Genomic DNA, 25,510 nt, shown 5'->3' with positions numbered 1-25,510 from the left:
ATTATTATTATAATTAATATTAGTCCTTTCTGAGGACGTGCTCAGTGCTCCAAACCACCGAAAGTATAAAAGTATACTTTTTGATGTAGTTACACACCAGTGCCACCAGATGGCAGAAGCTTCTTCCCCTGACGTTAAACAGAATCAGCTGTGAGCAGGTTGTTTACAATGTTTATTAAATATGTTCTCTTTTATTTTGTCATTTCAGCAACACAATCATTAGAGAGACAGACAGGTGCAGACAGACAGACAGAACTGGCGCTGTTGGTGGATGTTCAGAATACAGTAGGAAATTTAAAGATGGAGGGGAGGGGGTGGGAGGAGCCCAGCACCATGCCGTGGCCCAGTGACAGACAGACAGGTAAGGGGGACAGACAGAGTGTGAGGTCAGACACTTCCCTCCATGAGGCAGCCAGTTGGACTGAGAGTGAGAGAGGGCTGATGGTGGAGGGAGAGAGGGGTCAAGGAGGAGGAGCAGGGGGAGGTAAACAGGAAGGGGCGGAGCCTAGAACACACCTGAAAGAGGAGGAGGAGCCTACAGAAAACCACCTGCCGCAGAAAGCAGCTCGGGTGTTCAGCCCTGCAGTGACTGTTCTCCTCTCCCCATCCTCACCCAAAGAGAGTGAGGTATTCTGGGAAATGGAGTCAGAGAAGAGTCCTTTCCTTGCTGCCCGAGGAGTCCCACAGGACTACAACCAACATGGCTACCAGTATGACTGGACAGAGGACAAGCCCCCTGCCGCATGCAAGTTTACCTGTCTCACCTCTTTGAAGCCTCCATTTCTCTTACCTTTCTCACAGGTGGGCGGGGTTTAACCTGACCTGGTTGTTACAATGACTTGTCCCACAGGTGGGCGGGGTTTAACCTGACCTGGTTGTTACAATGACTTGTCCCACAGGTGGGCGGGGTTTAACCTGACCTGGTTGTTACAATGACTTGTCCCACAGGTGGGCGGGGTTTAACCTGACCTTGTTACAATGACTTGTCCCACAGGTGGGCGGGGTTTAACCTGACCTTGTTACAATGACTTGTCCCACAGGTGGGCGGGGTTTAACCTGACCTGATTGTTACAATGACTTGTCCCACAGGTGGGCGGGGTTTAGCCTGACCTGGTTGTTACAATGACTTGTCCCACAGGTGGGCGGGGTTTAACCTGACCTGATTGTTACAATGACTTGTCCCACAGGTGGGCGGGGTTTAACCTGACCTGGTTGTTACAATGACTTGTCCCACGGGTGGGCGGGGTTTAACCTGACCTGGTTGTTACAATGACTTGTCCCACAGGTGGGCGGGGTTTAACCTGACCTGGTTGTTACAATGACTTGTCCCACAGGTGGGCGGGGTTTAACCTGTCTTTCTCTCAGGCAGGGGAGGCTGTCCTAACAGGGATGCTTTGAAGGTGGGTGTGTCTTTGATGACATCAGCGCTGTTCTTCCCCTTCCTGGTGTGGGGGGGGTTTGTCTTCCTGCCATTCGACGCCCCCTTGCTGGGCGACGCCCCCCTCAGACTCGTGTATGCGCTGCGCTGCTCCGTGTTCGCCGCTGTGCCCATCGTCCTCGGTGAGACACACACACCAACGAAGAAGAGCTCACACAGTTGTTGTTTCCATGACAACATCTCACCTGTCACTCTGTCACCTGTCTGTCTCACTGGTTTCTTTAACCTGTCTGTCTCAGCCAGTTTCTTAAACCTGTCTCTCTCACTTGTTTCTTTAACCTGTCTGTCTCACTGGTTTCTTTAACCTGTCTCTCTCACTTGTTTCTTTAACCTGTCTGTCTCACCGGTTTCTTTAACCTGTCTGTCTCACTGGTTTCTTTAACCTGTCTGTCTCACCGGTTTCTTTAACCTGTCTGTCTCACTGGTTTCTTTAACCTGTCTGTCTCACCGGTTTCTTTAACCTGTCTGTCTCACTTGTTTCTTTAACCTGTCTGTCTCACTGGTTTCTTTAACCTGTCTGTCTCACTGGTTTCTTTAACCTGTCTGTCTCACTGGTTTCTTTAACCTGTCTGTCTCACCGGTTTCTTTAACCTGTCTGTCTCACTTGTTTCTTTAACCTGTCTGTCTCACTGGTTTCTTTAACCTGTCTGTCTCACCGGTTTCTTTAACCTGTCTGTCTCACTTGTTTCTTTAACCTGTCTGTCTCACTGGTTTCTTTAACCTGTCTGTCTCACCGGTTTCTTTAACCTGTCTGTCTCACTTGTTTCTTTAACCTGTCTGTCTCACTGGTTTCTTTAACCTGTCTGTCTCACCGGTTTCTTTAACCTGTCTGTCTCACTGGTTTCTTTAACCTGTCTGTCTCACTTGTTTCTTTAACCTGTCTGTCTCACTTGTTTCTTTAACCTGTCTGTCTCACTGGTTTCTTTAACCTGTCTGTCTCACCGGTTTCTTTAACCTGTCTGTCTCACTTGTTTCTTTAACCTGTCTGTCTCTCAGGTTGGATAGTTCTGGGTGTCAGCCGGCTCAGGACAGGTGTGATTCGAGCCCTTTATGATGACGAGGAGAAGGAGGCGGAGCTTCAGGAGGTCACAGTCCATCGGCGCTTCATTTCTGACTCAGCCTCCTTGTTCCTGATCTACTTCCTGCAGCTGGTTGTCATGGCGATGTACCTGAGCCAGGAGCACCTGAAGCTCCTCCCTCTGCTGACCATCGTCTTCGCTTTAGGACGGTAAGATCAAAAAACCATCAGAGGTGCGTTTGTTTTCTGTCTCAGAGACGGTTTGACCTTTAAAGGTGCGTTTGTGTTCTATGCAGGTTGGTGTACTGGGTGGCGGCAGCATTCGGCAGCAGCATCCGTGGTTTCGGTTTCGGTCTCTCCTTCCTGCCGAGTGTCGCAATGATGGTTGCCAACATCTACTTCATCTTCTCGTTGGAGGCGGGCGGGTCCATCTTCAGCGTCCCAGCTCCTCCTGAGGAGGTTCTGACTCCACCCGGCAGACAGAGGTTCTACGGTTGAGATCTGATTTTTAATTTTTTTTTTTACTCTCAAACTGAACAAAGATGATTTTAAAAAGTTGATTTTCTTGAAATATTTATTCGTCAAATATTTTTTCTTCAACTTCCTGTTGTATTAATAAAATAAATCATGACACTCTCTTCCTGTTTTACTTCCTGTCCTGTTTCTTTTTTTTTTAAAGATTTATTTTTGGGCTTTTTGTGCCTTTAATGGAGAGATAGGACAGTGTATAGAGTTGGAAATCAGAGAGTGGGGAATGACATGTGGGAAAGAAGCCACAGGTGGGATGTGAACCCGGGCCTCCCGCTTGAGACTACAGCCTCCATACATGGGGCGCGCGCACTAACCACTGCACCACCAGCGCCCCCCCCGTCCTGTTATTTATTAAAACTTTTCAGTTGATCTCTATTGCTACCTGTGAAGGCGCCATCTAGTGTTGAGTTGAATCAAACGGATTCATCTGATGAAGAACATTTAAATCTGATATGACCAATCAGATCTCTCGATCACTGAGCTGATGGTATGCTGCATTCATGTGGTGTCGGACAAATCGGAAAAACAAGTTTTAAATGCACATGAACACCTGCTCAAGTCGAAGAAGGTGTCCGACTTCCCAACTTGACGTCAGAATCGTCTTGTCAATATTAACGTACTTAATTATATTTGAATTAATTCAGGTATTGCACATCAACTTTTAACGGTTACATTTCACTGCTCTTCTTCGTAGCGTCCACGCTGTTTTTTGTTGTTGTTACAACATTCAGACTTTCTGAACTGAAATCACATGAACACACTGAAGAACGACTTTCCAACTCGGAAACTTGGCGCACCGAGCAGCACCTGAATGCAGCATTAGTTACTATAGACTGTTAAAGGGCGCCAACTTGTGTTTATGATGTCATGGCAGTCTGCACACGCCAAATGCCCCCTGCTGGTCAAAACATAATCTAATAATACTACAGATTTATTTTTGATTAATTATTAATAATAATAATAATAATAATAATATAGATTTATTATATTATTAATAAATCTGGATTATTATTAATATAGATTTATTTATTATATTTTATTAAACACACAAACATTTCTTGAGAAAATATGAAATAATTTATTTTATAAATTTACATTTTTTTACAGGAAACTTTTAAATCCTTTCACAATAAAAGTTCTGGGATTGTAACCCACAGCTCTACTGATTGGCCGGTATCAGTCCTCACCCTCATTGGCTGTTGCTGGCTCTGTGGGCGGAGTCACATCCTCAGAGTTGCTGTGACGAGCAGCAGTTCGAAACAAACGCATCAAATCTTGAAACCGGCGTGAGACCTGAAGACAAAAGGAAGCGTCAACAACAGTTTACAAAATGTGACCAATCCCAGCCTGAATGTAGACGAGCCAATCACCTCACTGGGAGTCTTGTTGCCGAGCAGAATAGAGATTGCCTGAAATGTGTTCTGATTGGCTCCGTCCTTCTGACACGTTGTTAGAATGACTCGATCAGCTTCTCTGAAAGAAAAAAAAAGATTTTTGAAACTGCAGAAAGAGATTACACTGTTCTCATGCGCCTCCTCAAAGAGGAGGAACTGTACCTGGTCCAGAGGATGACTTTCTCTCCACTCGCTGTCAGAGAAATGTTCTTGGCACAGACCGGGAGGTCAGGAGGAGGACTGGGCCGAGGGGGAGCAGAGGGGGGTGAGGAGAGGTCTGAGGAGGGACAGATGGAGGAGGTGGACGAGGAGGAGAGGGATGTAAAGGGGTAAACAGATGAGGAGAAATGAGAGGACACAGGGGAGGTGGAGGTGAAAGAGGGATAGGGGTTTGAGGAGGTGGAGGAGGTGATAGAGGGATGGGGGTTTGAGGAGGTGGTAGACGGAGGGGGGTTTGAGGAGGTAGGAGAGATGGAGGAGGTGGTCATAGAGGGATGGGGATTTGAGGAGGTGGTGGTGGAGGGATGGGGGTTGGAGGAGGTGGTGGTGGAGGAGGTGATAGAGGGATGGGGGTTTGAGGAGGTGGTGGTGGAGGGATGGGGGTTTGAAGAGGTGGTGGTGGAGGAGGTAGGAGAGATGGAGGAGGTGATAGAGGGATGGGAGGTGGAGGAGGAGGTGATAGAGGAATGGGGGGTGGAGGAGGTGGTGGTGGAGGAAGTGATAGAGGAATGGGGGGTTGAGGAGGAGGTGATAGAGGAATGGGGGGTGGAGGAGGAGGTGGTGGTGGAGGAAGTGATAGAGGAATGGGGGGTGGAGGAGGAGGTGATAGAGGAATGGGGGGTGGAGGAGGAGGTGGTGGTGGAGGAGGTGATAGAGGAATGGGGGGTGGAGGAGGAGGTGGTGGTGGAGGAGGTGATAGAGGGATGGGGGGTGGTGGAGGAGGTGAAAGAGGGGTGGGGGGTGGAGGAGGAGGTGATAGAGGGATGGGGGGTGGAGGAGGAGGTGGTGGTGGAGGAGGTGATAGAGGGATGGGGGGTGGTGGAGGAGGTGAAAGAGGGGTGGGGGGTGGAGGAGGAGGTGATAGAGGGATGGGGGGTGGAGGAGGAGGTGGTGGTGGAGGAGGTGATAGAGGGATGGGGGGTGGAGGAGGAGGTGGTGGTGGAGGAGGTGATAGAGGGATGGGGGGTGGAGGAGGAGGTGGTGGTAGAGGAGGTGATAGAGGGATGGGGGGTGGAGGAGGAGGTGGTGGTGGAGGAGGTGGTGGTAGAGGGATGGGGGGTGGAGGAGGTGGTAGGAGAGATGGAGGAGGTGATAATTATGGAGGCGGTAGGGGTTTGCAGCATCTCCTCCCTCTTGCTCCTCTTCACAGTTGGGCTCTGCTCCTTCTCACTGCTCTTACTCTCCTCTTCATCTTCATCATCCTCCACCTCATCAAGCTCCTCCTCCTCCTCCTCCTTCTCTTCAGTAAGGGGGAACGAGCCTTCCCATGATGCACTGCTGCAATCTGTCATCAAATATAACACACCTGTCATATAACACACCTGTCATCACATATAACACACCTGTCATATAACACACCTGTCATCACATAACACACCTGTCATATAACACACCTGTCATCATATATAACACACCTGTCATATAACACACCTGTCATCACATATAACACACCTGTCATATAACACACCTGTCATCATATATAACACACCTGTCATATAACACACCTGTCATCATATATAACACACCTGTCATATAACACACCTGTCATATAACACACCTGTCATCATGTATAACACACCTGTCATACAACACACCTGTCATATAACACACCTGTCATCATATATAACACACCTGTCATATAACACACCTGTCATCATATATAACACACCTGTCATATAACACACCTGTCATCATATATAACACACCTGTCATCATATATAACACACCTGTCATATAACACACCTGTCATATAATACACCTGTCATCATGTATAACACACCTGTCATATAACACACCTGTCAAATAACACACCTGTCATCATATATAACACACCTGTCATCATATATAACACACCTGTCATTATATATAACACACTTGTCATCATATATAACACACCTGTCATATAACACACCTGTCATTATATATAACACACTTGTCATCATATATAACACACCTGTCATCACATATAACACACCTGTCATCACATATAACACACCTGTCATCACATATAACACACCTGTCATCATATATAACACACCTGTCATCACATATAACACACCTGTCATATAACACACCTGTCATCACATATAACACACCTGTCATATAACACACCTGTCATCACATATAACACACCTGTCATCATATATAACACACCTGTCATATAACACACCTGTCATCATATATAACACACCTGTCATATAACACACCTGTCATCATATATAACACACCTGTCATCACATATAACACACCTGTCATATAACACACCTGTCATTATATATAACACACCTGTCATATAACACACCTGTCATCACATATAACACACCTGTCATATAACACACCTGTCATCACATATAACACACCTGTCATCACATATAACACACCTGTCATCATATATAACACACCTGTCATCACATATAACACACCTGTCATATAACACACCTGTCATTATATATAACACACCTGTCATCATATATAACACACCTGTCATATAACACACCTGTCATTATATATAACACACCTGTCATATAACACACCTGTCATCACATATAACACACCTGTCATCATATATAACACACCTGTCATCATATATAACACACCTGTCATATAACACACCTGTCATTATATATAACACACCTGTCATTATATATAACACACCTGTCATATAACACACCTGTCATCATATATAACACACCTGTCATCACATATAACACACCTGTCATATAACACACCTGTCATCACATATAACACACCTGTCATCATATATAACACACTTTAAACACCTGTCTGTTGACTACATCCAGGACAGGTACATACCGGGCTGAGGACTGTCGTCATCCCCCTTCATCTCAAGGTCTTCACCTGGTTGATGGTGGTCGGATCTTATCTGAGAGTACAGAGGGTCCAGACTCTTCATGGCCCTGGACACGCCCCCTGAGGTCTGGAGAAAAAAATAGACATTTGATAGCCTCTTTACCTGTCTCTCATTAACACCTGATGACACCAAGCAGCAACCTGCAGTATAGAAAAGTTAAGCCAAAAAGCCGCAGTTCCTTGAGTGTCCACTTGAGGCTCTCAAAGGAGTCTGATACACACGTGTGTTATTGAAGTTAGTCAGGAGTCTTAAGCCCCGCCTCTTCACCTGTTACTGTTAACTAAAAGTGTGCTTCAGAAACCAGTGGGTGATGTTGCTGAGACTACGTCCATGTTTTATACAGGAGACACACCTTGTTGCCATGGCAGCGAGAGCATCCTTTCCTTCTGTGCCTTCGGATCTTTGAGTGTGGACAGAGGCATGACCAGTCCTTATCTGACCAATCACAGTCCTAGAAACATAAAACATTTACTAAACAACCAATCACAGTCCTAGAAAAATTTAACTGACCATTCCCTGTTGATTAAAGCTCAATAACGGTTCTTTACTGTGTGAGCAGACCTTGTAATTTCTGTGGGCGTCCATTTTTCTCCTTTGGCGCCGGCTTGTGAGTGGTGCGATCTTTTGCCCCTCCTCTTCCTCTTCTAGCTCTGGGAGGGTCACTTCCTCAAAGCCACTGCTGGCCCCACCTCCTGACTCATGGCCAATAACCTCTGTCCCTTCCTCCTCTGGCCAATGGGCTTCTTCAAACTGTCCCAGGTGGGCGGGGGGTGGGCGGAGATTGTCAAAAAATACCCAGAATTCATTTTGTAGATGATTGTGGCCTTTTAGCAGCGTGGCCATCTGAGATTTTAACTGAAACATAAGAAAGTGTAATGGTTAAACTGGTCTCTGTACAGTAATGATACTGTAATGATAATGGTTAAACTGGTCTCTGTACAGTAATGATAATGTAATGATAATGGTTAAACTGGTCTCTGTACAGTAATGATACTGTAATGATAATGGTTAAACTGGTCTCTGTACAGTAATGATAATGTAATGATAATGGTTAAACTGGTCTCTGTACAGTAATGATAATGTAATGATAATGGTTAAACTGGTCTCTGTACAGTAATGATAATGTAATGATAATGGTTAAACTGGTCTCTGTACAGTAATGATACTGTAATGATAATGGTTAAACTGGTCTCTGTACAGTAATGATAATGTAATGATAATGGTTAAACTGGTCTCTGTACAGTAATGATAATGTAATGATAATGGTTAAACTGGTCTCTGTACAGTAATGATACTGTAATGATAATGGTTAAACTGGTCTCTGTACAGTAATGATAATGTAATGATAATGGTTAAACTGGTCTCTGTACAGTAATGATAATGTAATGATAATGGTTAAACTGGTCTCTGTACAGTAATGATACTGTAATGATAATGGTTAAACTGGTCTCTGTACAGTAATGATAATGTAATGATAATGGTTAAACTGGTCTCTGTACAGTAATGATAATGTAATGATAATGGTTAAACTGGTCTCTGTACAGTAATGATAATGTAATGATAATGGTTAAACTGGTCTCTGTACAGTAATGATAATGGTTAAACTGGTTTGTACAGTAATGATAATGGTTAAACTGGTCTCTGTACAGTAATGATAATGGTTAAACTGGTCTCTGTACAGTAATGATAATGGTTAAACTGGTCTCTGTACAGTAATGATACTGTAATGATAATGGTTAAACTGGTCTGTACAGTAATGATAATGGTTAAACTGGTCTCTGTACAGTAATGAAAATGGTTAAACTGGTCTGTACAGTAATGATAATGGTTAAATTGGTCTCTGTACAGTAATGATAATGGTTAAACTGGTCTGTACAGTAATGATAATGGTTAAACTGGTCTCTGTACAGTAATGATAATGTAATGATAATGGTTAAACTGGTCTCTGTACAGTAATGATAATGGTTAAACTGGTCTCTGTACAGTAATGATAATGGTTAAATTGGTCTCTGTACAGTAATGATAATGGTTAAACTGGTCTGTACAGTAATGATAATGGTTAAACTGGTCTCTGTACAGTAATGATAATGGTTAAACTGGTCTCTGTACAGTAATGATAATGTAATGATAATGGTTAAACTGGTCTCTGTACAGTAATGATAATGGTTAAACTGGTCTCTGTACAGTAATGATAATGGTTAAACTGGTCTCTGTACAGTAATGATAATGTAATGATAATGGTTAAACTGGTCTCTGTACAGTAATGATAATGTAATGATAATGGTTAAACTGGTCTCTGTACAGTAACGATAATGTAATGATAATGGTTAAACTAGTCTCTGTACAGTAATGATAATGTAATGATAATGGTTAAACTGGTCTCTGTACAGTAATGATAATGTAATGATAATGGTTAAACTAGTCTGTACAGTAATGATAATGGTTAAACTGGTCTCTGTACAGTAATGATAAAGTAATGATAATGGTTAAACTAGTCTGTACAGTAATGATAATGGTTAAACTGGTCTCTGTACAGTAATGATAAAGTAATGATAATGGTTAAACTAGTCTGTACAGTAATGATAATGGTTAAACTGGTCTCTGTACAGTAATGATAATGTATTGATAATGGTTAAACTGGTCTGTACAGTGATGATAATGGTTAAACTGGTCTCTGTAAAGTAATAATAATGCTTAAACTGGTTTGTACAGTAATGATAATGCTTAAACTGATCTGTACAGTAATGATAATGCTTAAACTGGTCTTTGTACAGTAATGATAATGGTTAAACTGGTCTCTGTACAGTAATGATAATGGTTAAACTGGTCTGTACAGTAATGATAATGGTTAAACTGGTCTCTGTACAGTAATGATAATGGTTAAATTGGTCTCTGTACAGTAATGATAATGGTTAAACTGGTCTCTGTACAGTAATGATAATGGTTAAACTGGTCTGTACAGTAATGATAATGGTTAAACTGGTCTCTGTACAGTAATGATAATGGTTAAACTGGTCCAGTTGATGTACCTCCTGGACGCTGATTGGACTCAGGTCTGGTCCGGTCTGCAGAGCTTTGATGATCTTCTGATAATGTGACGGATTATCTCCGAAGCTGATCTCTACCTGTCGCAGGAATCGGCGGCTTCGTTCAAATGCCTGCTGCTCCTCAAACTGCAGAATTCAGAGAGTGATGATGATTATTAACCTGATATACACCTGTTATATACCTGCAACCTGCGATACACCTGTTATATACCATCAACCTGAGATATACCTGTTATATACCATCAACCTGACATACACCTGTTATATACCATCAACCTGAGATACACCTGTTATATACCATCAACCTGACATACACCTGTTATATACCATCAACCTGACATACACCTGTTATATACCATCAACCTGAGATACACCTGTTATATACCATCAACCTGACATACACCTGTTATATACCACCAACCTGACATACACCTGTTATATACCATCAACCTGAGATACACCTTTATCAACAGGTGAAACTCTCCTTGATCAACCGGTGAAACTCTCCTTGATCAACCGGTGAAACTCTCCTTGATCAACCGGTGAAACTCTCCTTTATCAACAGGTGAAACTCTCCTTTATCAACAGGTGAAACTCTCCTTTATCAACAGGTGAAACTCTCCTTTATCAACAGGTGAAACTCTCCTCAATCAACAGGTGAAACTCTCCTCGATCAACAGGTGAAACTGTTATCAATAGGTGAAACTCTCCTTGATCAACAGGTAAAACTCTCCTTGATCAACAGGTGAAACTCTCCTTTATCAACAGGTGAAACTCTCCTTTATCAACAGGTGAAACTCTCCTTGATCAACAGGTGAAACTCTCCTTGATCAACAGGTGAAACTCCGTTATCAACAGGTGAAACTCTCCTTGATCAACAGGTGAAACTCTCCTTTATCAACAGGTGAAACTCTCCTTGATCAACAGGTGAAACTCTCCTTTATCAACCGGTGAAACTCTCCTTGATCAACAGGTGAAACTCTCCTTGTTCAACAGGTGAAACTCTCCTTGTTCAACAGGTGAAACTCTCCTTGATCAATAGGTGAAACTCTCCTTGATCAACAGGTGAAACTCTCCTTGATCAACAGGTGAAACTCTCCTTTATCAACAGGTGAAACTCTCCTTGATCAACAGGTGAAACTCCGTTATCAACAGGTGAAACTCTCCTTGATCAACAGGTGAAACTCTCCTTTATCAACAGGTGAAACTCTCCTTGATCAACAGGTGAAACTCTCCTTGATCAACAGGTGAAACTCTCCTTTATCAACAGGTGAAACTCTCCTTTACCAACAGGTGAAACTCTTCTTTATCAACCGGTGAAACTCTCCTTGATCAACAGGCGAAACTCTGTTATCAACAGGTGAAACTCTCCTTAAACAACAGGTGAAACTCTCCTTGATCAACAGGTGAAACTCTCCTTGATCAACCGGTGAAACTCTCCTTGATCAACAGGCGAAACTCTGTTATCAACAGGTGAAACTCTCCTTAAACAACAGGTGAAACTCTCCTTGTTCAACAGGTGAAACTCTCCTTGATCAACAGGTGAAACTCTCCTTGTTCAACAGGTGAAACTCTCCTTTATCAACAGGTGAAACTCTCCTTGTTCAACAGGTGAAACTCTCCTTTATCAACAGGTGAAACTCTCCTTGATCAACAGGTGAAACTCTCCTTTATCAACCGGTGAAACTCTCCTTGATCAACAGGCGAAACTCTCCTTAAACAACAGGTGAAACTCTCCTTGTTCAACAGGTGAAACTCTCCTTGATCAACAGGCGAAACTCTGTTATCAACCGGTGAAACTCTCCTTAAACAACCGGTGAAACTCTCCTTGTTCAACAGGTGAAACTCTCCTTTATCAACAGGTGAAACTCTCCTTGATCAACAGGCTAAACTTTCCTTGATCAACAGGTGAAACTTTCCTTGATCAACAGGTGAAACTCTCCTTGATCAACAGGTGAAACTCTCCTTGATCAACAGGTGAAACTCTCCTTGATCAACAGGTGAAACTGTCTTATATCTATATGCTTTGCGCTTGTCTTATTTTCAGGAGTATACAGACACTGCTTTTTTTAATTTAGTGAAAGAAACACTAAATCATCTTCACTGCTTGATCACTTTGTGTTATGAGTTTTAACGGACTTGGTGTACAAAGGCCTTAACACAGATCCTGCAGATGTTCCCCAGAGTTACACCTGTGTCACTCACCAGTCCGCACTGCAGAGCCTGCTCAGGGTGGAGGAATGCGGCAAAATCTCTGAGGAGGTCAGTTCGGTCTCCCAGAATGCAGCGCAGCTTCCTGAACAACATTATCAATTCTTGTCCTTCTCCCGCCTGCTCAAACTCACTCAGCAGAGACACAAACTCCCCAGCCTGTCCAGGTAAATCCTGCAGGGCCTCACGTACCTGTAAACACAGAGACATTGTTCTAAGTCAACGTTTACTGAGATGGTTTACTGTCCCTGACGGTTGCTAAAAAACATCTCGACATTCACACTTCCTACCTGTCCGTTAAATTCAACATAACCTTACTATAATTATGTTAATTCTCAGGTTAACATTCATCCACCTGTTCTGCATTCATCCACCTGTTCTGCATTCATCCACCTGTTGTGCATTCATCTACATGTTCTGCATTCATCTACCTGTTCTGCATTCATCTACCTGTTCTGCATTCATCCACCTGTTGTGCAGTCATCCACCTGTTGTGCAGTCATCCACCTGTTGTGCAGTCATCTACCTGTTCTGCATTCATCTACCTGTTCTGCATTCATCTACCTGTTCTGCATTCATCCACCTGTTGTGCAGTCATCCACCTGTTGTGCAGTCATCCACCTGTTGTGCAGTCATCCACCTGTTCTGCATTCATCTACCTGTTCTGCATTCATCTACCTGTTCTGCATTCATCTACCTGTTCTGCATTCATCCACCTGTTGTGCAGTCATCCACCTGTTCTGCAGTCATCCACCTGTTGTGCAGTCATCCACCTGTTGTGCAGTCATCCACCTGTTCTGCAGTCATCCACCTGTTCTGCATTCATCTACCTGTTCTGCATTCATCCACCTGTTGTGCAGTCATCCACCTGTTGTGCAGTCATCCACCTGTTGTGCAGTCATCCACCTGTTCTGCATTCATCTACCTGTTCTGCATTCATCTACCTGTTCTGCATTCATCTACCTGTTCTGCATTCATCCACCTGTTGTGCAGTCATCCACCTGTTGTGCAGTCATCCACCTGTTGTGCAGTCATCTACCTGTTCTGCATTCATCTACCTGTTCTGCATTCATCTACCTGTTCTGCATTCATCCACCTGTTGTGCAGTCATCCACCTGTTCTGCAGTCATCCACCTGTTCTGCATTCATCCACCTGTTGTGCAGTCATCCACCTGTTCTGCATTCATATACCTGTTCTTCAGTCATATACCTGTTCTGCAGTCATCTACCTGTTCTGCATTCATCTACCTGTTCTGCATTCATCTACCTGTTCTTCAGTCAGTCATCTACCTGTTCTTCAGTCAGTCATCTACCTGTTCTGCATTCATCTACCTGTTCTGCATTCATATACCTGTTCTGCATTCATCTACCTGTTCTTCAGTCATATACCTGTTCTGCAGTCATCTACCTGTTCTGCATTCATATACCTGTTCTTCAGTCATATACCTGTTCTGCAGTCATCTACCTGTTCTGCATTCATCTACCTGTTCTGCATTCATCTACCTGTTCTTCAGTCAGTCATCTACCTGTTCTTCAGTCAGTCATCTACCTGTTCTGCATTCATCTACCTGTTCTGCATTCATCTACCTGTTCTGCATTCATCTACCTGTTCTTCAGTCATATACCTGTTCTGCAGTCATCTACCTGTTCTGCATTCATCTACCTGTTCTTCAGTCAGTCATCTACCTGTTCTTCAGTCAGTCATCTACCTGTTCTGCATTCATCTACCTGTTCTACAGTCATCCACCTGTTCTGCATTCATCTACCTATTCTGTAGTCATCTACCTGTTCTTCAGTCATCTACCTGTTCTTCAGTCAGTCATCTACCTGTTCTGCATTCATCTACCTGTTCTGCATTCATCTACCTGTTCTACAGTCATCCACCTGTTCTGCAGTCATCTACCTATTCTGTAGTCATCTACCTGTTCTTCAGTCATCTACCTGTTCTTCAGTCAGTCATCTACCTGTTCTGCATTCATCTACCTGTTCTACAGTCATCCACCTGTTCTGCATTCATCTACCTATTCTGTAGTCATCTACCTGTTCTTCAGTCATCTACCTGTTCTGCATTCATCTACCTGTTCTGCAGTCATCTACCTGTTCTGCAGTCATCTACCTGTTCTGCAGTCATCCACCTGTTCTGCAGTCATCTACCTGTTCTGCAGTCATCCACCTGTTCTTCAGTCATCTACCTGTTCTGCATTCATCTACCTGTTCTTCAGTCATCTACCTGTTCTTCAGTCATCCACCTGTTCTGCATTCATCCACCTGTTCTTCAGTCATCTACCTGTTCTTCAGTCATCTACCTGTTCTGCATTCATCTACCTGTTCTGCAGTTAACTTCACTTGGGCTCGTTAAAACAGTTTGTTGTGTCACCATCCAAAGTCCAACCCTTAACTGTGCAAACTTAGTTTCTGTCTCTTTGGAGCATTCACACTAGACAATCCGTTCCGGGCCTAAGCACCCTTCACCCTCGATGTCCAGTTCCTTTGACTAGTGTGAGTGCTCCATGTACTTCCTTAGACCTGGCACACTTTCAAGAGTTGTGCTTCAGCATGGTACACTCAAGCACGACTACAAGGGTACACAACATGGACATGAATAGTCTATGGTATGCGAAAACTGGGCCTAGTGTGAGGAAACAATAAATGTCATTTTTTTTCCTCTCCTTTTTCTCTTTGCTAAATGTTGTATAATGCTGTGCAGGCTGGATTTATGTTGGGTCTTTGTAAATAATATAAGAAAGAGTTCTGCTCTGCTTGTAAAGTGTCTGCAGAGAACATTTGTTATGAATTGTACAAATAAAGATTGGTAGATTAAACAGCATGTCAAGTGTAAACAGGAACAAGATTTACCCTGTTTAAGTAGCTCTGTGCGAACGCAACATCTTTGCTCTCTCTGTGCGGGTCGTTGTCCAGGATGTTTTCATCATACAGCAGTAACAGTTTAGTGGTGTCGACGCTGTGGCGCTCCTGACGACTCCTTCTCAGACCACGAAGAGGACGACTCCGCCCTGTGGCAAGTCGAGAATCTTTCAGAACATGTCACTTTAATAACATTTTGGCTTTAACATCACAGAGACAACTCTGACCTCTCCCTCGTCCTGGACGATTTCCTCCTCCTCTGGGCGTCCCCTCGCCTTGTATCTCCTTTGTTCCCCTTCCCTCTCCAGACTCCTCCTCCTTAGGCACCTCCTCCTCCTCTTCCTCCTCCTCCTCCTGAGAGCCGGGGGAGGTGGGAGAGTGATCCTCCTCTGAGTCTCCGTCTGCACAGAGCCGACGCTCTGCCGCCAACCACGTCAGCTGCTTCATGGTTTCCTGAAAAGGTCAAAAGTCAGCTGCTTCAGTCTTTTTCTCTATGATCATGTGACTAATAAGCAAGTACTTCCTGTTTACCTGTAACTCTGGAACAGACAGCACTGACTCCTCCGAAGCTGATGACATCACTTCCTCTTCATCTTCATCCTGTGTAAGGTCATCAAAGTCCTCATCCTCCTCCTCCTCCTCCTCCCCCTGCTGATCCTGATCTTCATCCTTATCCTTCTCTCCATCTTCTTCTTTCTCTCCTTCTCCACCCTCCCTCTGTTCCTCCTCCTCCTCCTGTTCCTCCTCTCCTTCCTGCCCTCCTGCCCCTCCCCCTCCTGCATCCTCCTCCCCTTCTCCTCCTCCCTCCTCTCTCCTGTCTTCTTCCTCTTCACCAGACTTCTCTCCTCCATTTAAAGTGACCAAAACTGGACCAGCCAAGTCCTCCTCCTCCTTTTCCTTCTGTCCTGCACAAGACAATCTTGGATTAATTGTTGAAGTGAAACTTTCCTCCTCCTCCTGTCTCTTGTCAACTGGGAGAAGTGGCCGAGTGGAATGCGGCTCAATGCCCTCCTGCTCCTCATGGACAGATATTTCAAACTTTTGCTTAACAGCATGATGGGAGTTTGCAGTGGACAGACCAATGGGTTGGGAGTTTGCAGTGGGCGGAGCTTTGTGTTGGGAGTTTGCAGTGGGCGGAGCTTTGGGTTGGGAGTTTGCAGTGGGCGGAGCTTTGGGTTGGGAGGTAGCAGTGGGTAAAGCTTTGTGTTGGGAGTTTGCAGTGGGCGGAGCTTTGGGTTGGGAGGTAGCAGTGGGCGGAGCTTTGGGTTGGGAGGTAGCAGTGGGCGGAGCTTTGGGTTGGGAGGTAGCAGTGGGCGGAGCTTTGGGTTGGGAGGTAGCAGTGGGCAGAGCTGTGGGTTGGGAGGTAGCAGTGGGCAGAGCTTTGGGTTGGGAGGTAGCAGTGGGCAGAGCTGTGGGTTGGGAGGTAGCAGTGGGCAGAGCTGTGGGTTGGGAGGTAGCAGTGGGCAGAGCTGTGGGTTGGGAGGTAGCAGTGGGCAGAGCTTTGGGTTGGGAGGTAGCAGTGGGCAGAGCTGTGGGCTGAGCAGGCGGTGTCCACACCAACCCGAGGACGAAATACCCTGGCTTTAGAGCAGCAGCTGAGCATGGCATTATGGGACTAGTAGTATCAGGGTAGGTCAGAGAGGGGAGGGGCAGGAGCAGGGACGTGGAGCTGCTCTTCTGTTCCATAAAAAAGCTCTGATGCAATCTCTGGCCAATAGGAAGGCAAGACTTTGTAACCGTAGGACATGCAGGGGGGGCGGGGACTGTTTGAACAGCAGCCAATGGGACAGCCCCATAGGGTTGAGACAAAGCCGCCAGTTCAGCAAAACCTGGAGGGGGAGGGGACAGGAGGCTCATTGGTTGCATATGAACCTGTCTGTCCGCCTTTACATCTGCTTGTCTGTCTTCTGGGGCTTTGGCCAGGGGCAGCAGTGATGCATTGTGGGCCAATTTGAAGATGCGTCTGTGGGGGGTTGCTGGAGGGTAGGATTTGGTGAGCCAGTAGGGGTGGAGCCTTAGTGTGCAACCTGGTGGAAGGGAGGGAGGGTAAGAGTTGGAGTCGAGACGAGTCTTCTGGATGATCATCTGACTGTTCTGTAGGTGAAAACCATCAAAGAACATTTAAACAGTCATCAGTGTGTGAATGTGTATGCATGGATGAGTTAATACTGATGGACTCTTTACTCAGCAGCCTCTACCATCAGTGTGTGAATGGATGAGTTAATACTGATGGACTCTTTACTCAGCAGCCTCTACCATCAGTGTGTGAATGTGTATGAATGGATGAGTTAATACTGACGGACTCTTTACTCAGCGGCCTCTACCATCAGTGTGTGAATGTGTGTGAATGGATGAGTTAATACTGATGGACTCTTTACTCAGCAGCCTCTACCATCAGTGTGTGAATGTGTATGAATGGATGAGTTAATACTGACGGACTCTTTACTCAGCGGCCTCTACCATCAGTGTGTGAATGTGTGTGAATGGATGAGTTAATACTGATGGACTCTTTACTCAGCAGCCTCTACCATCAGTGTGTGAATGTGTATGAATGGATGAGTTAATACTGACGGACTCTTTACTCAGCGGCCTCTACCATCAGTGTGTGAATGTGTGTGAATGGATGAGTTAATACTGATGGACTCTTTACTCAGCAGCCTCTACCATCAGTCTGTGAATGTGTAGGTGTAACCTGTGGTGTAAAACCACTTTGAGTAGTCAGAAGACTAGAAAATAAATATACAAGCTAAAGTACATCAACCATTTCTCATGACATTCTTCTGAGCAGATAGGATCAATCAAACACAAACCACAGGATCATCTTTAGAACCATCAGAGGCCTCATGTATAAAAGACTGCGCAGCTTCTATACTGAAAGATGGCGTACTCCCAAAATTGGAAAAGTAGTTACACACAGAAATGTCCACATGTATAAAACAGAGCGCGCCTTTCCTTTCTACATCCCCATTAACGTGAAACTGAGCACAGCTGCACGTGCCACTTGGCCCGCCTCACCTACACCTTTTTAAATAATGAGGAAAAATATTTTCCTCAACTTCCCGCCTGTTTCACGTTCTGTGTATCCTAACGGTGCTATCTGCGTTTGGCTCGGTGATGCCCGGTCAGTGTCGGGTTCGTCCCTCTGTAGCTCAGCGCGCTACATGTAACATACAGGAGGTGGGAGTGCGCCTTGGAGACTGTTCAGTCCCTGACGTGTTAACATTTGGTTTGGTTTGGCACAGAGGTTAAGACAGCTGTGAAAAATATGTTTTAATTTATCCCACTTTATGAAACTAGTTCAGTCAATGGAGTGGCAAATTTGTTATGGCTCACCTGGAGAGTTTCAGAACTATAATGTTTGACAAAGTCAAATGACAGAGTTTGCAGCAGGGTCCGCACAGTCTCACGTCAAGCTGATTTATTACTTCCCGACGTGTGCGTGAAACACAGCGTAATCAACATTTTAGTGCGCACGCACCGTTTTAACATGAGGCCCTCGGGCTTTGATTAGTTTGGTCTGAAGGAGAATCAACCTTGTAGTTAGTGCTGGGCAATATGGCCTAAATTTGATATCACAATTTTTTTTACCTAATGTCAATATTCGATATGACTCGATATTTATCGTATTAAAGTTTATAAATGTAGCCTACAAAACTGAATCTCCACTGTATATAAAAAAAAAATATCACTAGCCCTACCTTTGTAACCGCTGGCCCAGGAACATTACTTTTGATTTGTAAAATAACAGTCACCAATTTACTCTTGAACCATTCTGATTCAAAAGTCAATTACAAATTTTATTTAATGAATTGAGCTCTAATTATAAACACATTGTGTATTTTTCTTATATCTACGTGCTCATGTTTATTCACCATGCTGATAACTGTAAGAGTCTACTTAATGTGATATTAATATGAGGCTGTGATAGATCTGGAATCTCTCCTTCTTTCTTCTCTGTGAGAAACTCTTCATCTTTAGAGCTTTACTTTAGGAGCTCTCTTAAGGGCTAAGATACTTTGTGAATAACTTTGATCTTTACCAGGATCTAGTCTTTAACGTGTTCCAGCTCCTCCAGCTGTCTGTCACTGTGGATCAAACTTTTCTCCGTTCTGTTTTTGCCCTGCTGTCACTCTCAACTCTTACAGGGATTTCTATTCTTTGAATTCTGATTTAAGCTCAACTTTTGACGGAATATGATGGTTTTAAAACTGTTTTACAAAACATGTGTTTTGGTAGAGAAAACCCTGCACTAAAATCTGTGTGCGAGTTTACAACTCGAGTGTAGCGAGCGTGCTCGCGGGAGTGACAGCAGTGAAGCCGCCAGCTGAACATGCAATCAGCTGGACTCTGTCAATCATTCATCCGGGTCAGCGGGACACTTATAATGTCAAGCCCTGCGTTATGAGCCTTTTTTTGGAAGTAATTCGGCCTCGCTCGCGTCTTTCTCTTTCTCCTCCGTGTTGGTCGCTTACAAGAGCTAGGCTACTCAGCGGCAGGAGTGGAGTCTCCTCCGGCCTTTCGTCTCCGCGCAACAAGTGCTGCCACGGAAATCTCGCAGAGCAACGAAATATCGCGCAAAAACTTTTAGGTGGTTTAAAAAATAAAATCGATGTTCCCTTTTCCATATCAAGCTTTAATTAAAAATTGATCGAATCGAGCTTCACGATATATCGCCCAGCACTACAAGTTGTAGTGTGAACTGTCTTAGGGTTACGTTTATCTGTATGTGAATGTGGATCTGGTTTACAGAATCAGACCTTGAGCCAGTTCGGCATGTTTGAGCTGTTTCTTTCCACTGGGGGGCGCTGGTCTGCTGGCTGAACTCTGCAGCAGGCAAGTGGCAGAGGGGGAACGACTCCCTGCATCAGAAACATCTGGAAACAAACAGGTTAACTTTACACAGGCCACCATTTTATCAGCTGATGATGTCAGAGAATGTGTGTGATGTCACAGTGTTGTAACGGTGAAGTCACCTTGATGACATTGTTTTGTAGCGCTCTGGGCCCGCTCATCTCTCGGACGTGTTTCCTGAAGTTCCATCGAGTCTTACGTAGAAGATACGAACTAATCAGCTGATCTGGCTCCACCGTCCCCTCGAAGTGCTTCAGACCCAGAACGATTAGTCTGCACAGAGGCATCATGGGATATGTTACTGTCAGTCTGCACAGAGGCATTGTGGGATATGTTACTGTCAGTCTGCACAGAGGCATTGTGGGATATGTTACTGTCAGTCTGCACAGAGGCATTGTGGGAAATATTAAATGTGATGTAAAACACTTAAATAATAAGTGTGTGTTATTTGTGAGTGCTTATGTACCCATCCTCTCCTGCTGTGTAAACATTTCTCTGCTGTCGGATGCTGACGACGTCCATGTTGCAGACGGGAAGTAATTCTGGGTAAAGGAACACGGGTCGAGTTGCAAACAGCCACGCCAGGTCGGCTGGAAGCAGAGGGAAGGCCAGACCTAAAAAGAACCAGAAATTGAACCAGAACTAGCTGTAGGAACGTCTGCTGAGCAAAGAAACATGATAAAAAAAGAAAACTGTAGCAATTTTCACACATGCATCCATGCATATTTCAAGAAAGTTTCAGGAGAAGCTATCCCTGAAATCTTCCTGTGACACACATCAGCTAACAGGACTTCATGCTGAAAATGTAGTCGGAAAAAAAAGTCAAGGTAAAGTTAGAGTGAAAGATTCGGTTGTTTGTGCTCACACATGCAGCTCACCTGAAAAATTGAAGGAGCTTTGTGCATGTGTGAAAAGGGCTTTTGTGTCTAATTAAAGAACAGGAGTTTCTCCTCCTTACTGTTGGTGGAAGGAGTCATGCTGGGGAGCAAGCGTCTGGAGGCAGCAGGAGCAGGAGGAGCAGGAGGAGGCTTCCCCCTCCTCCCCTCCTCCTTCAGGAGATCCAGCGCCCCCTTCAGGTTACACACTCTAAAACTGCTGGGTCTTAAAACCTCCTCCTGACGCCTGGCAAACTGCTGCAGCTCTTCCTACAGGTAGAACAGATAACAACAGGGAAACAGATTAGGAAAGGCTTCTGAGAAAACAGGTGGTCTTATTAACTGACGAGGTGATGTTACTGACTGACCAGGTGATGTTACTGACTGACCAGGTGATTCTACTGACTAACCAGATGATTCTACTAACTGACCAGGTAATGTTTGGTGATGCAGGCTTCGTGGTTAAGAGTTTCCAAACGGTACGTCAGCAGGTGTATCTGAGTCAGCAGCTGCACATGCTGAAAGAAGAAAACATGTCAGTTACAATGTTTAATAACTAACTAACTAACCTATATCTGACATCATAACTAACTAACTAACTATATCTGACATCATAACTAACTAACCTATACCTGACATCATAACTAACTAACTATATCTGACATCATAACTAACTAACCTCTATCTGACATCATAACTAACTAACCTCTATCTGACATCATAACTAACTAACCTCTATCTGACATCATAACTAACTAACCTCTATCTGACATCATAACTAACTAACCTATACCTGACATCATAACTAACCTGTGTCTGACATCATAACTAACTAACCTGTATCTGACATCATAACTAACTAACCTGTAACTGACATCATAACTAACTAACCTGTATCTGACATCATAACTAACTAACCTGTAACTGACATCATAACTAACTAACCTGTAACTGACATCATAACTAACTAACCTGTGTCTGACATCATAACTTACTAACCTATATCTGACATCATAACTAACCTATATCTGACATCATAACTAACTAACCTGTATCTGACATCATAACTAACCTGTATCTTGTTTAGGGGAGTTTTTCTTAACCAGTTGGAGGTAATGTCAGAAGGTGACGTAGTTTTAAATCACACCTGTCAGTGTTTAGGGCGGCGCTTGCTCACCTGTTGGACCTGCTGCTGCAGCTGTAGTTTCTGGGTGTGGTCCAGTTGGAAGGGGGGGCAGTTGGGGCTGACTATCTGGAGGGGGGTGGTGGTGTGTGATTGTGGAGCAGGCGTGTGGTTCAGGTGTGTGTTATTGCGTTGCTGATTGGTCGTGTCCTGCAGTGCCCTCTTCTGCTGCAGAGCTTCATACTGTTGTCTGACCGTTCGTCGCCGCTCTGTTAGCATGCTAGCTAACGGTGCCTCAAATCTGCAAAGAGGGACAAAAGGCTCAACACGGGGTCTCCACATGCTCACAATTGACATTTTAAGTTTGTTCTCCACCAAATCAGCGGTTTCATTACACAGGCTTTGTCCCCTAAAGGAGACTCGGGCGGTTCCTAAAAGTCGGTGACACACATTTACATACTTCTAGAGAGTTAAACGCACACACAAACACTATAACGGGGGTTAGGGTTCCTTTATCAGGAAGTTTTTGACCTGGAAGTGGGCGAAGCCTAAATGGACTCATTTGAATTTCATTGATGCATGATGTCTCCTCCCACTGAGCTCTTCCTCATGTGTTCTGTATGAAAAAGATGCAGTGGAGGACTTTCTGTTCCTCCTGACCCAAACAGAGACAGCACCACTCTGCTGCCCTGTCCCAACAGGAGGACACACACACCTAGACACACTCAACCACACCTCTGCACAAAAAAGTTAGCCCTGCCTCTTTTCTACTAAATTCTACTGTTGTTCTACAGTTGATCTTCAGAGCAGGTTAGCTGTCTGTATTTGTGTGTGTGTGTGTGTTTCTGTGTGTCTCTGTGTTTCTGTGTGTGTGTGTGTGTGTGTGTGTGTGTATGTGTGTGTGTGTGTGTGTGTGTTACCGTAAAGCTTTGGGAACGTTGAACTTAGTTCCAGTCAGTGATTCCAGGTGTGACTCCTGGTGTGACTCCTCCTCCTCCTCCTCCACCTGCTGCTCCTCCTCCTCCTCCTCCTCCTCCTCCTGCAGCTGTACAGGTATCAGATGTCAGAATCACATGTCTCAAACTTGATGACCAATCAGCGCTGAGTTCATAGTCAGACAGTTTTAGTGTAAACTTATCAGGAACATTTACCAGATTTGATGCTTTAAAGCAGACGGTGAAGGGGGTGGGGGATTACTAGGGAGGGGACACCTCACTTATGTCCAGGTACATAAACGGTGGACCAGGTACATTAACCGTCTTCCAGGTATATTAACAACTGCCCAGGTACAATAACAGCCACCCAGGTACAATTACATTATTGACCAACACATCTTATAACATAGACAAGAACATTTACTTGGAATTACAGGGACTGCTTTAAGTTGGTTTGAATCCTACTTATCAGACCGATCTCAGTTTGTATATGTTAATGATAAGTCCTCTATGCACACCAAGGTTAGCCATGGAGTGCCACAAGATTCAGTGCTTGGACCGATTCTCTTTACATTACTCGGTTTTGATGTAGGGGGCGCAGCTCTGCTGCTGACCCTGTGCTTCATGTGTTACGTTCGTTGCTGTGTTTATATGTCTTTTTCGCATATTTTTTTATAGTAAGCTTTTGGTAACCTTACTGAACTGCTTGGAGATGGGGGGCCCCACACTATGGGTGATTATTTGGCTTGTAGTCCTTTTGGTTACCGACAGTTTCGGACTACATGCAAACAATGGCCTGATCACCTACAGCCGGGAGCACCTGTTGTCTCTTCAACCTCACGCAAGAATCGGTGACCTGTTTCTAAATCTACCCGATGACTGCTCCAGACTGGCAAAGAATCAAAAGCTATTAAAGAACCCCCAGACAACAGCAGGACTTAAAACTAAAATTAAGAAACGAGGATCAAGAGGAGGCATCAAAGCAAGACTCCGAAGACGCGGCGGCCGACCTCCCCTGCCAGTGATTACGCTGTCTAATGTACGGTCACTAAATAACAAATTTGAGGAACTAACGGCAAAAGTCAAGTACGACAGCAACTTCAGACACAGCAATCTGATATGCCTGACAGAGACATGGTTGAAAGAGGACGTGCATGTTGCTTTGGGGGGATACACCACGATAAGAGCTGACAGGGATGAATTTACATCACTTAAATCAATTGGAGGTGGACTATGTATCTTTGTAGACGACAGATGGGCCACGCAATTCCACATACACGAGCAAATATGCACCCCCGATTATGAACTTATATCTGTGTCTTTCAGGCCTTTTTATTTACCTAGGGAATTTGGACAAATTACTGTCATTTTAACATATGTGCCCGGACCGGACTATGAGAAGGCAGCGGCAAGAATAACAGAGAGCTACAACACCGCGCTCACCCGCTCCTCAGACCAGCCCGTGTTTGTCCTTTCCAGTCACCTACCTAACCTGCAACAGTATGTGGATTGTCCTACTAGATCTACCTGTGTGTTGGATAAGTGCTACGGAAACGTGTCTGATGCTTACAAGGCTGTAAGCCGACCACCACTGGGTAAGTCAGACCACAATGTGGTGCACCTGCTTCCCAAATATCGAGCTATGGTGAAGCAACAGAAACCCATGAGTAAGGACATTAAACTGTGGACTGAGCAGAGCAAAGAGGAGCTGAGAGACTGTTTTGATGACACAGATTGGCAACTGTTTTTTGACTGTAGTGGAAATGTACATGAATTGACTGAAACCATAACTTCATATATAATATTTTGCGAAAACAATTGTGTCCAGAAAAAAACGGTTAGAATATTCCCAAACAATAGACCATGGTTATTTAAAGATATTAAAATTTGTCTTAATGAGAAAAAACATGCTTTTATTAACGGTGATACTGATGCGGTCAAAGGAAAAAGGAGGGAACTCAGATCCAAGATAAAGAAAGCAAAATTGGAATATAAAGACAGGGTAGAGAGCCAGTTTTGTCTGGGTAATGCTAAACAGGCATGGGAAGGCCTTAACTCTCTTAACTCCTTCCTTTGTGAATGATTTAAATGTTTTTTTATAGCAGATATGATGTAGGAGATTTTAATACAG

General features: G+C 44.3%; 3 protein-coding genes across 5 annotated transcripts in view; 1 reads left to right on the top strand and 2 right to left on the bottom strand.

The window, feature by feature from the left end:
* The window catches only part of tmem79b (transmembrane protein 79b), a 4,157-nt gene extending 1,063 nt beyond the window's left edge, over window positions 1–3,094 (top strand). For both annotated transcript variants that reach the window (XM_065957585.1, XM_065957584.1), the window contains exons 2-5: window positions 209–749; window positions 1,370–1,560; window positions 2,435–2,666; window positions 2,753–3,094. In XM_065957585.1, coding sequence (XP_065813657.1) covers window positions 209–749; window positions 1,370–1,560; window positions 2,435–2,666; window positions 2,753–2,954 — 1,166 coding nt within the window. In that variant the 3' untranslated portion in view covers window positions 2,955–3,094. The remainder of the gene's footprint in view (window positions 1–208; window positions 750–1,369; window positions 1,561–2,434; window positions 2,667–2,752) is intronic.
* The window catches only part of arhgef2b (rho/rac guanine nucleotide exchange factor (GEF) 2b), a 26,570-nt gene extending 22,308 nt beyond the window's left edge, over window positions 1–4,262 (bottom strand). The window contains exon 1 of the mRNA XM_065957583.1: window positions 4,175–4,262. Coding sequence (XP_065813655.1) covers window positions 4,175–4,180 — 6 coding nt within the window. The 5' untranslated portion in view covers window positions 4,181–4,262. The remainder of the gene's footprint in view (window positions 1–4,174) is intronic.
* Window positions 291–25,510, bottom strand: part of gon4lb (gon-4 like b) — a 45,899-nt gene continuing 20,679 nt past the window's right edge. For both annotated transcript variants that reach the window (XM_065957578.1, XM_065957579.1), the window contains 18 exons: window positions 23,365–23,489; window positions 22,499–22,745; window positions 21,753–21,839; window positions 21,405–21,591; window positions 20,913–21,060; window positions 20,569–20,719; window positions 20,353–20,469; window positions 16,127–17,689; window positions 15,823–16,048; window positions 15,587–15,744; window positions 12,725–12,922; window positions 10,502–10,645; window positions 8,034–8,327; window positions 7,825–7,923; window positions 7,415–7,538; window positions 4,544–5,885; window positions 4,358–4,460; window positions 291–4,280 (listed from right to left, as the gene is read on the bottom strand). In XM_065957578.1, the coding sequence (XP_065813650.1) occupies window positions 4,164–4,280; window positions 4,358–4,460; window positions 4,544–5,885; window positions 7,415–7,538; window positions 7,825–7,923; window positions 8,034–8,327; window positions 10,502–10,645; window positions 12,725–12,922; window positions 15,587–15,744; window positions 15,823–16,048; window positions 16,127–17,689; window positions 20,353–20,469; window positions 20,569–20,719; window positions 20,913–21,060; window positions 21,405–21,591; window positions 21,753–21,839; window positions 22,499–22,745; window positions 23,365–23,489 (5,430 nt within the window). In that variant the 3' untranslated portion in view covers window positions 291–4,163. The remainder of the gene's footprint in view (window positions 4,281–4,357; window positions 4,461–4,543; window positions 5,886–7,414; window positions 7,539–7,824; window positions 7,924–8,033; window positions 8,328–10,501; window positions 10,646–12,724; window positions 12,923–15,586; window positions 15,745–15,822; window positions 16,049–16,126; window positions 17,690–20,352; window positions 20,470–20,568; window positions 20,720–20,912; window positions 21,061–21,404; window positions 21,592–21,752; window positions 21,840–22,498; window positions 22,746–23,364; window positions 23,490–25,510) is intronic.

Source organism: Labrus bergylta, chromosome 8 (genome assembly GCF_963930695.1).
Source record: "Labrus bergylta chromosome 8, fLabBer1.1, whole genome shotgun sequence".
NCBI lineage: Eukaryota > Metazoa > Chordata > Actinopteri > Labriformes > Labridae > Labrus > Labrus bergylta.
This window is presented reverse-complemented; position numbering and strand designations above follow the sequence as displayed.